Source organism: Aquarana catesbeiana, linkage group LG13, assembly GCF_042186555.1.
Source record: "Aquarana catesbeiana isolate 2022-GZ linkage group LG13, ASM4218655v1, whole genome shotgun sequence".
NCBI lineage: Eukaryota > Metazoa > Chordata > Amphibia > Anura > Ranidae > Aquarana > Aquarana catesbeiana.
Window position 1 is genome coordinate 187,610,958 of NC_133336.1, and position 13,984 is coordinate 187,624,941.

Below are 13,984 nucleotides of genomic sequence, written 5' to 3' on the forward strand. Positions count from 1 at the left end.
GAAAAAAAAAATTTCAGGGTGAAACTCCGCTTTAAGGGTAATATGCTTTACGTAATACAGCAGCCATCAGCATTTTCAAGTATACAGCCACACACAGCCATTCACTTGTATGGGCAGCTGTACGCAACACCTATAGCTCCCTGGTTGCAGGAAAGCACCAGAAACGTTACCCTAAAAGACTTTTTGCATGTAAACATTCCCGTGCATGAGGCTTACCAAGAACAAACTAGGGGTTATCATATTATTGAGGTATTTATATTTTAAAATGAGTTATAGGATTTATTTAGCAATGGATAGGCTCCATTTTTGACCTGTTACCCTTGTCTTTTCTTGCAGTCTCCGGTGTTCCTGTTGTTCCTGGACTGTGTCTGGCAGTTTGTGCAGCAGTCACCAACAGCCTTCGAGTTTACGGAATCCTATCTGATGGCCCTGCATGATAGCACTTACAATCTGTTCTGTAGCACCTTCACTCACAACTGCCACTGGGACCGCATAAGAGGAAGCCAGGTAGGTACCTGCCCAGGGTGGAATCAAATAAGTGACCATCAAGGACCTTAAAGCGGAGGTCCGCTCCACCGCTGCAAAAATTAAAAGCCAGCAGCTACACATACTGCAGCTGCTGACTTTTAATAATCGGACACTTACCTGTCCTGGAGTCCAGCGATGTCAGCACCACAGCTGATGTTTCCATCAGCTGTCAGGTGCACGCCGCCTCCATTGCGAGTAAGTGAATCCGGCAGTGTAGCCTTACGGCTCCACGCCGGGAACCCTACTGCGCATGCGCTAGGCGCCACTCCTCTCTCCTACTGGCCCAGCGCCGGGGGTAAGAGGAGGGAGCCACGCGATGACGACAATACCCGCGGCTGAGGCTTCCGGATGTGGGGACAGCATACCTGTGAAAGACAGGTATCCTGGGGCCCCCCCCCCCCCAAAAGGTGCCAAATGTGGCACCGGAGGGGGGAAGGAGTACAATGAGCGGAAGTTCCACTTTTGGGTAGAACTCCACTTTAAGTCTGAAACATGTAAGTCAATGTGGGCGCAGCCATCAAGGGCACCCATTCCTACTCCTCTCAGGGTAGAACAAATATTTTTAAGTAGAAAGTAATAAAAAGATATCAAATATGTACGAATGTACACACAAATTTAGGTAACTAAGGCTTAAAAGAGAAGTATGGCTGGAGCTTTTTTGGTCATACTTCTCTTGTGGGTCACAAAAGTACGCTTACTTTTGCTCTCCTATGAATCAGAGTCAGCTTATAGTGAGCTATTGCCTGCTGTCAGCTGACGTGGCAGAGCTGCTCCTGGCTCTGGAAGGATCCTGACATTATTGGCAGGATCCACCCAGCTGCCTGATTGACATCTGGCTCTTGGCCTCTCATTGGGCCTGAGACCTGGAGTCAGCATTTCTCGCCCCCTGCCCAGCCTAGCACTCCAGTTGAGCACTGGAGGGGGAGAGCAGTGACTAACAGTCACTGGTCTTCCCTCTGAGCAAACCAAGAACTGAATGATCAGCGGTCATGTGATTGCTCTGTTCATGGGCTTAGAGCTGATGTGGGAAAGCTGCAACCTTACACCGATGCTGCATCTTAGAGATGAGTATGAATGTGTATTTTTATTTTTTTATGAACCCCATACTTCTTCTCCTTTAAATCCAGGCAGATATAAAAGACACAAATTAATGTATCTCTAACCCTTCAACAAATACAAACTATGTAATCCAGTCCATCGGATAGTGGCGGCTATCGAGAAGTGCCCAGGACGAACGGCGCATGCACAGCACAACAGCTGTTGTGACGGCGAGACGGCGCCTGCGCACAATAGCCGACGGAAGAAATTTTTGTGTCAGATTGTGCCCCGCGCTGGCGAGGCATGTTCATGTCAGTGAGGGGCGGATTAGTACATGATGGGGGTGGATTATTCAATGGTGGCCAGTGCTGCAAAACACATCTTTTTCTGCTATTCTTCCTGGACGCTTGCGGGGCGTGTTTAGCCAACTGAAGGGCGGGTTTTTCTATCAGTAAAATATGTGTTTAGAAGCACTGCTCATCATTTAATAATCCTCCCCCATCATGTACAAATCCGCCCCTCAACGGCATGAACACGCCTCGGCAGCACGGGGCACAATCTGACACAAAAATTTCTTCTGTCGGCTATTGCGCGCAGGCGCCGTCTCGCCGTCACAACAGCTGATCGTAAAATCAGCTATTGTGCTGCTCCCTACGGCGCATGCGCCATTCGTCCCAGGCACTTCTCGATAGCGGGCACTATCCGATAGAACACCGGCTTCATTATAATAGGGGATTATTGCTACAAGCAGTGTAATTATCTGACTTTAATTTGGTATCTGCCTCTTGCAAAATCCTATTTGTTCTGGCTGAGAGAAGGAGAAGCAGTACAAGGAGCCAATCAGTTGTGCTGCAATGTGCTAACTACAGAAACAGAGAGAAGAGTGAAAGAGACTAGAGGTTATCAGGGCTGTGTAAATCTCAGAACTGAACGGACAAAAAATATAGTCATTTAGCAGGTAGAACAGCTCCCTTATATGTATTTCATTTTAATGTTTTGCCCGGAAATTAGCTTTAATAACCCCTTTCAGCTGCCACCTCCTAGCCCTTTAAGAGTTTCTAAATGGCGGGAGACGGAGGCGGGCATTCGGGTCATATGATCGCTGTGATTGGCTGTCACAGTGGTCACATGACCGGAAAGCTCCCGATCACAAGTATGCATTGGGAGCTTTCCGGTCCCCACCAGTGACTGTGCTGGGAGCACACAGGGCGTGCGCTCTCAGTACATAAATTTGTTTACATAGGGCTGAATATATGCGGTGCCCCAGTGTAAAAGCCCACCCACTGTGAGGCCGCATATATGCGTACCATCGGCGGGAAGAGGTTAATAATTTACCCAAAACCCTTATTATTTTTCTTTAAAGCAGAGTTCCTAGCATTATTACTAATTAAATGCCAAAACGAATATACAATGTTCATTATGGATTTAGCAAAAATATAAATTTCTTACTCAATATTTCCTTCCTCCTGGTGTGGCCGTTGCCATCATGATTGTGGGCATGTGAAGCCCAATCGATATCTCTTCCTGTATTAGCTTTGGAGTGGTGCATGCTGGGTAACCAGCATGCACCTCTCGATCTCGCGCATGCGCGGTTCACCGGTGGCCGTAGCACCTATTGTTTCTAAAGTTGCCATAACAACGGGCAGCGATGGAGGAAGGTCCCGCCCGGTTGTTATGGCAACATAGATAAACACATCTCGGCACTGTGATCTGCCTTAAATCGCGTTATTTCCTGTCACAGTACTGGCCACAGACTCCTGGGAAACGTCATTTCCCAGGAGCACAGGCGAGGGAGGAAGTGACGAGGAGCTCCACGGACCAGGAAGTGGCAGATTAGGAGGACTACATAGCAACAGGGCGATTCTGGTAAGTATAAAATACTTTTTTCCTCTAAATGTTTTTTTTTATACGTTTAGAGGAGTCCAATTCTGATAAAAAAAAAATTCAGGGTGAAACTCCACTTTAAGTTATATTTAAGATGAACTTCCATGTCGACTTATCAGTGTGTAGAAGGATTTGATCTTTTTTTGAAAGTCTTTTGATTTGGCATGCGTTTTCTTCTTTTAGCGGCACTCATCTAGCCAGACGTACACGCCGGTGAATGGTTGGAGAGACATAGTGAGAGAGAAGGTCCTGTTGAACGGAGATTACAAGCCAGTAGAAGACATGAGGGCCGTTCCTCCAACAGTCTGGGAATGGAGCCTGTTCTACAGTCATGTGCGAAGGAAGCAGTTCCGGAACCCCGTGTATCAAGTCAGGGAACAGGCTGTGTTAAATGGCAATGGAAGTGGGCACAATGCTGATAAGGTGAGCTTTGCTTTAAGAGGGGGTTTCATTAAACTCCATTGAATCTTAACATGGCCAACTGGCAACTCATTTTAAAGGTCTAAAATTCCCCAAAGTGAAGTTGTGAAATTCTCAGCATAGGGAATTCACTGTCCCCCATTGTCCACTGGTCTGCCCATCATTGTGGGAAGAACAGAAGTCCTGTGTAAGCTCCAAGGCCAAAGCTTTTCCTCCCCCACCTGACAGATTTGAGTCCAGAAATTGGTCGCTTGGGGAGTGTTGCATCATGGGAGTAAGGGTGCAGAGTCACACGCTCCCTTATGCTTGGAACAAATGTAATTTCTCTTTGTTCCAAGCCACTAAACACGGTGCTAGGGGGGCAACTGTAAGGGGAATATATTTGAAAGTGGGGATGGGTATTTAAAGCGGAACTAAAGTTCCACTGTGAGCAGGAAGGCTCTTTATTGCAGAAGGGACAGGCAATGTCTCTTCTGCAATGAAACACACCTGGCTGCCCACTCACAGTGATCCCCGGCATTTAAACTGAGCTGTATATGTGCAGCTGAGCTATTTGTGGCTGGCCTGATCCCTGTGTGCAGAGGTAACTAGCTCCTGTATATGTATGCACAGGAGTGACATCATCCCATGCCGGCCAATAAAAATGGCCAAAAACCAGCACACACAAGAATATGCTGGCAAGGGAAAGGGACTGTTGGAGGAAAGCTGAGTATTCCACCCTTTAGTTTTGCTTTAGGTGAATCTGCCACTTGGTCCTGCATGGGCAAGTCCAGTTCCTTAAAGTGTCAATAATCTATAACCTGCAAAGAGCCTTACCTTTAATAGAAGTCTGCGAATACTTACCTTATCTGCTACCCATGCCACCAGAAAGTCACTCCGTTCACTAGAAATCTTCATCTTCATCAGAAGTGCACAGCAAAATCAACACTTCAAGGCATGTTGATCTACTGGGTTCTCTGCAGCTTTCAGGGGTTCCTCCTGCTGACCTCCACGTCATTGCAGGACAAAATATAGATGTGGAATGGGGATGGGTAGCTGTTTATCCAGCCCATATGTACACAGGTTACCCTGTTTCAGGAGGCATAATTGAGAGTGATACTCTAAACTAACCATTCTCAGCCAGGGTCCTATGGAACGCTAAGGTTCCTCTAGGGTAGTGGTCTCCAAACTGTGGCCCGGGGGCCGGAAGCGGCCATTTGCTTGCTTTTATCTGGCCCTTGGAGCACCATTACATCCACTGATATGAACAATGGTGCATAATCCCCCCCTTGACACCAATGATGGGGTACAATTCCTCCTAATGACACCAACAACAGTGCACAGTTCCTCCCAATGACACCAACAATGGGGCCCAATGACATCCTTGATGGGGCACAATTCCACCCAAAGACACAAATGATGGAGCACAATTCCTCCTAATGACACCAACAACAGGGCACAGTTTCCTCCCAATGACACCAACAATGGGGCCCAATGACATCCTTGATGGGGCACAATTCCTCCGAAAGACACAAATGATGGGGCACAATTCCTTCTAATGACACCAACAACAGGGCACAGTTTCCTCCCAATGACACCAACAATGGGGCCCAATGACATCCTTGATGGGGCACAATTCCTCCGAAAGACACAAATGATGAGGCACAATTCCTCCTAATGACACCAACAACAGGGCACCGTTCCTCCCTATGACACCAACAATGGGGCCCAATGACATCCTTGATGGGGCACAATTCCTCCCAATGACACTAACGTTGGAGCACAATTCCTCTCACTTACACCAACGAACAGGCACAATTTCTTTCACTGACACCAAAGATGGTGCCTTGTTTACTCCCAATGATGCTGGGACATTTTCTGCTCCCAATGTCCACAGTCCAGCCCCCTAAAGTCTGAATGACAGTAAACTGGACCTTTGTATAGAAAGTTTGGAGACCCCTGCTCTAGGGGTTCTTTGAGCTGTGGTTGATTGGTCTCCCATCTGATGATTCCTGCATTGCCCCAGGACCAATGCTACTTATCAAAGCCAAAAGTATGACACCAGTTATATTTTTAGCTGTCTGTAAGGGTCTCATTCTTCCTATTGCCCACTAATGTTAGAGGCATATTTGTAACTGGCCCCTGATGAACTGGTTTTAGTAAGATAGGGTTCCCTGAGACCTGAAAATTATTTTAGGGGGTTCCTCCAGGGTAAGAAAGTTAAAGGGTAACTCCACTTTTGTGGGGAAAAAAAAAGCAAATAAAGAAAAAATAATATAGCGTATACAGTTGCAACACAAGTCATATTGTAATTGAATGTTATTAAAAATGACCTTTCCTTTTCAATCTGCAGCCTCTATAATTTTCTGAAAATGCAATGCAATATGGCTACCTGGAGGTATTCTGTACACAGAATGTGTACAGAATGCCACCCAGAAACATCGTTTCCTGCTTGTGTGATTGGCTCACTGATTTTCCCAGAAGTCTGCCTAATGTACAAGTCAGATTTCAGGCATCCCCTGCAACAAAAATGTCATTTTTAGTGAGATACTCCCAATAGGAACATGTCTAAAGGGATGCAGGCCCAGCGGGTTTCCTCATTAGTGTCCTGCAGTTGCACAGCTGATTGATAATTATGAAACCACTCCCATTAGATTCACTTACCACATGAGCACTGAGGAACACACAGGGATTTCTTCAAAATGACAAAAGGTAGGAATCTGCAACACAGTTTGGTAAAATCCTTGCATTGTACATATATCACCCAGAGGGGAATGTTTTTTCTCAACAAAAGTGGAGTTACGCTTTAAGAAAGGCTGCTCTAGACATATAGTATATTCCTCCTATTATATATACAGTGCATTGACTTGTGTTTTTCTTTTTTTCTCAAGATGAATGTCTCCAACAACTGCAATGTGTACATGCTCTCCAAGGGGTCCCTCGTCCTACAGTCTCCATTATTCCCAAGGAAAATCGGTACAGTGTCTAAGCGGACGGCTCGCCGTGCCCAGTCTACTGAGAGTTTACTGGAAGAAGAAAAACCATTTAGGAGTAAAGTTACCGCTTACAGCCCCGCAGAGGACCTTCTACTTCCTATAAGTGTGGGGCCTTGGGTCACGCTATGGAAAAGATGTTACTTGCGCTACACCACAGACATGGCACAGGTAACTAAACATGGCTGGAAATTGGCAGATGAAGATCAAGTATAAATACACAATATAGTCAACTGTATGTCGACACCTGGCCATGACACCTACCTGCATGGCCAAATAGACTCCCTTCTGAAATCTTGAGTTCAAATGTTCAAAAATATTGCTACAGCATGTGAAGACAAATGTGCACTTCCAACCTTTTGGCAGCAGCCTGAAGAAGGTCCTTTTCTGTCCCAGCATTACTGTGCCCCTGTGTACAAAGCCAGCTCCATAATTGCTCCCGGGGCTCACGTCACATAGCTCCACCTCTTGGCCCGGTGCCTTTGATAGACAGAACCCCGATCCAATGCGGGACATGTGACGTCATCAAAAGCGTCGGGCCAAGAGGTGGGGCTATGTGACGATGAGCCCCCGGGAAGACGGGAAATTCAAATGAAAGCTATTACAGCGGGCAATCCCGCTCTCTGCTGATCCGGGTGGCTTGCCTCTTCCTCTGCATAGATGAGGCTGTATGGGGCACAGGCAGACCAGGCTGTATGGGGCACAGGTCATGCTGTATGGGGCACAGGTCACGCTGTATGGGGCACAGGTCATGCTGTATGGGGCACAGGCAGACCAGGCTGTATGGGGCACAGGTCACGCTGTATGGGGCACAGGTCACGCTGTATGGGGCACAGGTCACGCTGTATGGGGCACAGGTCACGCTGTATGGGGCACAGGTCACGCTGTATGGGGCACAGGTCACGCTGCATTGGGCACAGGTCACGTTGCATGGGGCACAGGTCACGCTGCATGGGGCACAGGTCGTGCTGCATTGGGCACAGGTCACGTTGTATGGGGCACAGGTCACGTTGTATGGGGCACAGGTCACGCTGTATGTGGCACAGCTCACGCTGCATTGACACTAGGGCAGCTGTGGGGGGGGGGGGGGGGGGCTGTTTGCAGGGGGGCCCCATACAACATTTTGCTATGGGGCCCTGCTATTTCTAGTTACGCCACTGACCACCAAGTCTGGGGCCTTCTACTCTCATTGGCCACAGTCCGGCCCTCCTAAAGTCTGAAAAAACAGTAAACTGGTCCTTTGCTTAGAGTGTTTGGAGGACCCTGTTCTAAAGTCTACCAAACACTGACATATCAGCTTTGGGTTGACTGACCCTTTAAGTAAAAAAATATTTTTGTGACAAAAGCTTTATGTCGCTTTTAACATGAATCAGTGGTGGAACTACCGTAATTATTAGCTACGCAAACAGAAATGCCAGTGGCATTTATCACTTCTTCTCCTCCAGCCATAGCTTCTATAAATGTTCTGTGTTATCCTGCCCCCTGCTGGGGGATTTGCACAATTTATATTCGGATTTAGATTGGATTAGGTTCCATTTGGATATATTCTTGTTCTTAATGTAGCGCTACCATTATGTGATGATTTTGGTTCTGCAGTGAAAGATACCCAAACTAAAATGTTTATTGGTTTACCTGCAGGCTGAGCTAGTTTTTTTTTATATGCTTTAAAGCCTCTATTGACAAACTTTTCAAAATCCAATTACCTAGTTACTAAAGCACCAGACTAGGCAAAGTTTTCACAACAGTACGGATGTTTAACTATCTATGGTTTTTAATTCTCTGGCTAAGTGCTGATATGCCTTGTTTATTTTACTGCTAAAAGTCTTAATGGCAATGTTTTGATGTCCTTTGAAGCTCAATTGAAAGTCTCTGCTGATGGTTAGATATTCACTTTGATTGTGTACATTATAAATTGTGCTTGGTGAGTTGGGTTAGAGAGAGAATGTCTGGCACAAGCAATAGACTTAAATCCAGATGGTTTATAGCAGACTGGTGAATTTTAGAGGAATGAGGGTGACACCGTGTGCGACCTGACTTCCCCCCTCAGTTTGGAGCCTTCAGACCTCATTATAACACGTTTCCGTGCCCTACCCTGTTTCCCCGAAAATAAGACCTAGCGTGATTGTCAGTGATGGCTGCAATATAAGCCCTACCCCCCAAATAAGCCCTACCCTGTTTCCCCGAAAATAAGCCCTACCCTGAAAATAAGACCTACAAGGACTTTAACTAGGGCTTATTTGGGGGGTAGGGCTTATATTGTAGCCATCACCGACAATCACACTAGGTCTTATTTTCGGGGAAACAGGGTAGGACCTGGTACTGAGCCTGCTTATGTATTGATAATTACGAACATTTTTATAAACCAATCTCCACTGTTACTGAGTTAACTAAAACTATTTTCTGGGGGAGTCTATTCCACATTTCTACAGCTCTTACTGTAAAGCAGTCTTTTTGTGTGCGGAGGTTAAACTTTTTTCTGCAGATACAAATTTTACTGCCACTGACTACCAATGCAGGGAAGGTGGCCTTTGGGTTAGATTTCACTGCCACTGACCTTTCATTGCTGCAGAGTGCAGTGACCACCGAGTGTAGGGTAGGGGGTTACATTTCTCTGCTACTGCACTGACTGCCAATGGTTGGGGGGGCAGAGTTAAAAATTACTGCAACTGACCACCAATAGGCGGTTAAATAGCATTCTTAATATGCACCAGTGCAGGGGAGTGGGGTGGTTACAGCACTGCTACTGATGCTAATACTGGGGGTTATTATTGCAGACACTGACATCAATGCTAAGGATTATTATTGTGGCCACCGGCACTAATGCTGGTTATTATTGTGGTCATTGACACCAATGCTGGGAGTCATTTTTGTAGCCATTGAGACTAATGCTGAAGGTTATTATTGCGGCCACCTACACCAATGCTGGGGGTTATTATTGCAGTCTTTGACACCAATACTGGGGGTTATTATTACAGATGCTGACATCAATGCTAAGGATTATTATTGTGGTCACCGACACTAATGCTGGGAGTTATTCTTGTGGCCACTGACACCAATGCTGGGGGTTATTATTGCAGTTTATGACACTTATACTGGGGGGTTATTATTTGCAGACACTGACATCAACAGCATATATTATATTATTATTATATTATATTAGTGTGTCAACCGACCCTAATGCCGATGGTTATTATTGTGGTCACTGACACTAATGCTGCAAGATTTTCTTGTGGCCATTGACACTAATGCTGAGGGTTATTATTACGGCCACCAACACCAATGCTGGGGGTTATTATTGTGGCCACTGACACCAATGCTGAGGATTGTTATTATGGTGTCTGACACCCTACACTGGGGGTAGTAATGCAGACACTGACACCAATGCTAAGTATTATTATTGTGGTCTCTGACATGTACAGTAGTAGGTTATTATTGCCAGGTCATTGGCATCAGTGATGTTTTTTTTTCTTTTGCAGCCACTGACTCCTATAATAACTCCAACTTTCTCTTTATTGTACATTGTGTTGAGGTGTGTTAAAGCCCATTCATTTTGATTGAGCTGCCTAACTCAAAGCAATGCTCCTGAGTGCACAAAAACACGTCAGTACTCTGTGGCCCTCTGAAAGTATTGCTGACCACATTTGAGGTCCTCCATTATTTTCAAGATGACCACCACTGACTTATGTTCACACACCCCCCCTAAATTCTTCTTTTCTTTTCATTATAGCATGACGCAGGCCATCCTCCAGCGACCAGCCTAGTCGAGGAGCTGAGGATTCTTGAAGACAGACTGAGGAACCTCCATACAAACAGCCAAGATCAGAGACTTGGAGTACCCAGCCACCCTAATGGCCTTACCCCTTCTTCCAACCGATAGCAACCACTTACTGGGACTCTATACTGAACAGTCGTCCTTTTCACTGATATCTGCAGATGGGTTTCTTCTGACTTGTACATATAGGGGTATTTGACACATAAAAAGCTACAATTCCAGTTTAACCTAATCAATGCGGAAAGGTGGAGAGAAGACTGGAAATCAGTGACTCTTGTATATAAAGACTACTTGTCTATAATATTTAAGAAAAAATAAGTAAAATAAGCCTATACTCTCTATAGATTTTCATAATTAGCTCTCTGGCTGTGTATTAGGTACTGTAAGGTCCCTTTAGTTTCTGTACCAGTCTTTTCTGGCTGCAGTTAAGCACTTTGTATTGAGAACGGAATCAGCAGCTGCTTCTCATAATTTAGTACTCACTGCCTAAGCAGCCAATCACCAGGCCTGAACGTGGTCAAAATTAAGCACTTGCTGCTTAAGCAGCCAATCGCCGGGCCTGCATGTGGTCACATGGGGGCAGGATGGGGGAGTGGGCTGGCAAGGTAAATGTAAGCACCTTGGGATGCCTGCTACTCAGACTGATAGCTAATTAAGGTGGTTCTAAAGGTAAAAGGTTTTTTTTTACATTAATGCATTCTATGCATTAAAGTGCTTGTAAAGTCGAAACAATTTTTACCTTATGAATTCCTTGCAATAAGGTAAAAAATGTTTAAGTGTTAGCATCCCCCCCGACGGCAGCAGCGGAGTCTAACGTTAGGATGCAGGGGGACTCCTCTCCGTTCTCCTCTGGGCTGAATAGGAAGTGTATCCTGAGGCATGATTGGCCAGTGTGGCTTGAGGCACGATTGGGAGTCCCAAGACTCCCTGGCCAATCGGCTCTCAGGAGCTGCTTCCTGATTGGCTGAGAGAAGAATCAGGAAGACAATAGCGAATAATAATTCACTATTGCGCCCCGGGTCCAGCCTTTTTTGAAGCCAATTAGAGCCTCGGGCTCTAATCACGTGCTTAAAAAAAAAAAAAAAAAAACATTAAAATCCATGCATCCGCCACCCTGCATGTAGATTAGGGGCCGGGTGCATGGATTAGGGGGGCGGTGCCTCTGTGCCCTGCATTATGGCCTGCCACTGCCCCCTTGTATTATGGGCTGCCATTGCCCGCCTCCAATCTGACCAAACCCTACCATTAAGTGACTATTCCAACCATGATAAGCCAAACCCTGAATCTTGGAATTCCTACAAAGTTCTTAGGAAGCAATTAGTCCCTGATTAGTGGAGCCGGGCCCTATGGTGGTAGAGGTGGAGGATCTTCCTTTCAGGATCTAAAGGATGGCAGGTGACTCAAGCCTTTAGACAAAGTGGAGATCCATTTACGGCAGATTTAGAGCCATGCCATACTGGTGATTATGCCAGAGCTGGCATCAGCATAACCAAAATGTAGCTACTGCTTTCCCTTAGCCAAAGTCACACTCTAACAGGCTAAATGCAGAATTTCATGTCAGGAAGGGAGACACTTGCCAATGCCATAGGTGAAGGTAAAAATGAGTCTCAGGGGTTATGGCATTTTTTTTTTGCCAGTGACAAAATGTCGCCACTATGACATAGGCTTTACACTTTACAGGTCTGCCTTTGTTCTACCTTCCAGATTTTATGTGCTATAATAATGGCAGGACAATCATCCCCTTTCTCTATGAGAAAACTGTCTATATATCATGTTAAAGTACGATTCTGTCTAAATCAGAGCTTGGTCCTGCCATCAAGGACCCTGATGGGCCATTTCTACCCAGTGATGAGTTCAGATTTTTCAGCCAAGCTACTATTGGCACTGCCTTGTGTTGGCCATATATCTCTGAGAAATGCACTAGAACAGTGGTGATCAACTTATGAGTTATAGGGGGGCCTCAACTGTGGCCCTGACATCACCAAAGGGTTTCATTATATGTAATACTACAGAAGACTGGGGAAATACCACAGAAAATGGTCAGAATCTGTGGACATGCTACAGGTGTGGTTGGAGACTGGAGACATTATTGGGTCAGGCATAGTCTAGGAACATGTTGCAAGAGACTGCTAGAGATCATTGCCCTTGTAGTCACTTTAAAAATCAATACTTCCATTACTAACTGCTGGGGTCCAATGGCTGCACAACAACTACCCAAGGGTCACAGGTTGGGCACCAGGGCACGAGAGGATACAGGTTCGTTCATCAACTACTCTCTAGTGGATTCTCCATCTTGGACAACTCTGGTAATAGCCATGCTGGGTGTAGGAGACATCTTCTTCTGGGACCCAAGATCTGGTGATAAAACCTTTCCCCACTCCACTAAAAACTTAGAAATCCATGTTGACTAGATTCCTTCTTCAAATTTGTTTTATATGTTTTAGCTGCTACCCGAATTCTTCTTGTCAGTGGAGTCTGGTAAAGTGTCTGCCGACCCCTTCGGTGGGGAATGACGTCTACACTGAATTGGCATTGTGTGATTATTTGTATATTTTGTAGTAATGTAAAAGCTCAATAAAGCAAATTATTTATAATGAAAGGTGTGGTTTATATGGTATGCAAAACATCAGCAACATTATGGTTTATGGTCGATCTACTATAGAATATCAGTGTCGCATCATCTGTTTGCTGGCAGCATATTCATACATAGTGGAGGTTAATGGGATATCCTTCATATATATATGGCTCAGTTCCACATACAGCTTCCACAGTGTAAATATACAGTATATACTGTATATATATATATATATATATATATATATATATATATATATATATATAAAATATATATATATATATATATATATATATAAAATATATATATATATATATATATATATACACACAAACACACACACACACACACACACATATATATATATATATATATATATATATATATATATATATATATATATATATATATATAAACTACACATTAGTATAATTGCTATATCAACACCATACTTTCAGTGCCATGTACAGGCCCCATGCACACTGGGCTGGATGGTGCACACAGCAGAACTTTCATTTAGTGCAGTATGTGCCCAGGGACAAAATCCCAAAATTCAGACTGCTTGTGTTGTAAGCATTCGTCCCTGAGCACATACGGCCCTAACATTCATACCACTAGGGGCACCGTCCAAGCCGCCATCAGCCTCTCATAGAGTTTGACATGCTGCTGGTAGCTGGACTAGATGGTGCACTTGTGCCCTGGGCGGGACACAGCATTGGCAGGACACAGCACGGGCAAGATATTACCCCCCAAAATAACCATTTAAAGGGCCAGTGCACTTAAAAGTAAGATTTT

The 13,984-nt window shown here is 45.1% G+C and overlaps 1 protein-coding gene across 2 annotated transcripts in view; it reads left to right on the plus strand.

Annotated features, from left to right (window-relative positions):
• The window catches only part of MTMR11 (myotubularin related protein 11), a 102,817-nt gene extending 89,604 nt beyond the window's left edge, over positions 1-13,213 (plus strand). For both annotated transcript variants that reach the window (XM_073609822.1, XM_073609823.1), the window contains 4 exons: positions 337-507; positions 3,634-3,873; positions 6,741-7,013; positions 10,570-13,213. In XM_073609822.1, coding sequence (XP_073465923.1) covers positions 337-507; positions 3,634-3,873; positions 6,741-7,013; positions 10,570-10,719 — 834 coding nt within the window. In that variant the 3' untranslated portion in view covers positions 10,720-13,213. The remainder of the gene's footprint in view (positions 1-336; positions 508-3,633; positions 3,874-6,740; positions 7,014-10,569) is intronic.
• The last annotated feature ends 771 nt before the right edge of the window (positions 13,214-13,984 follow it).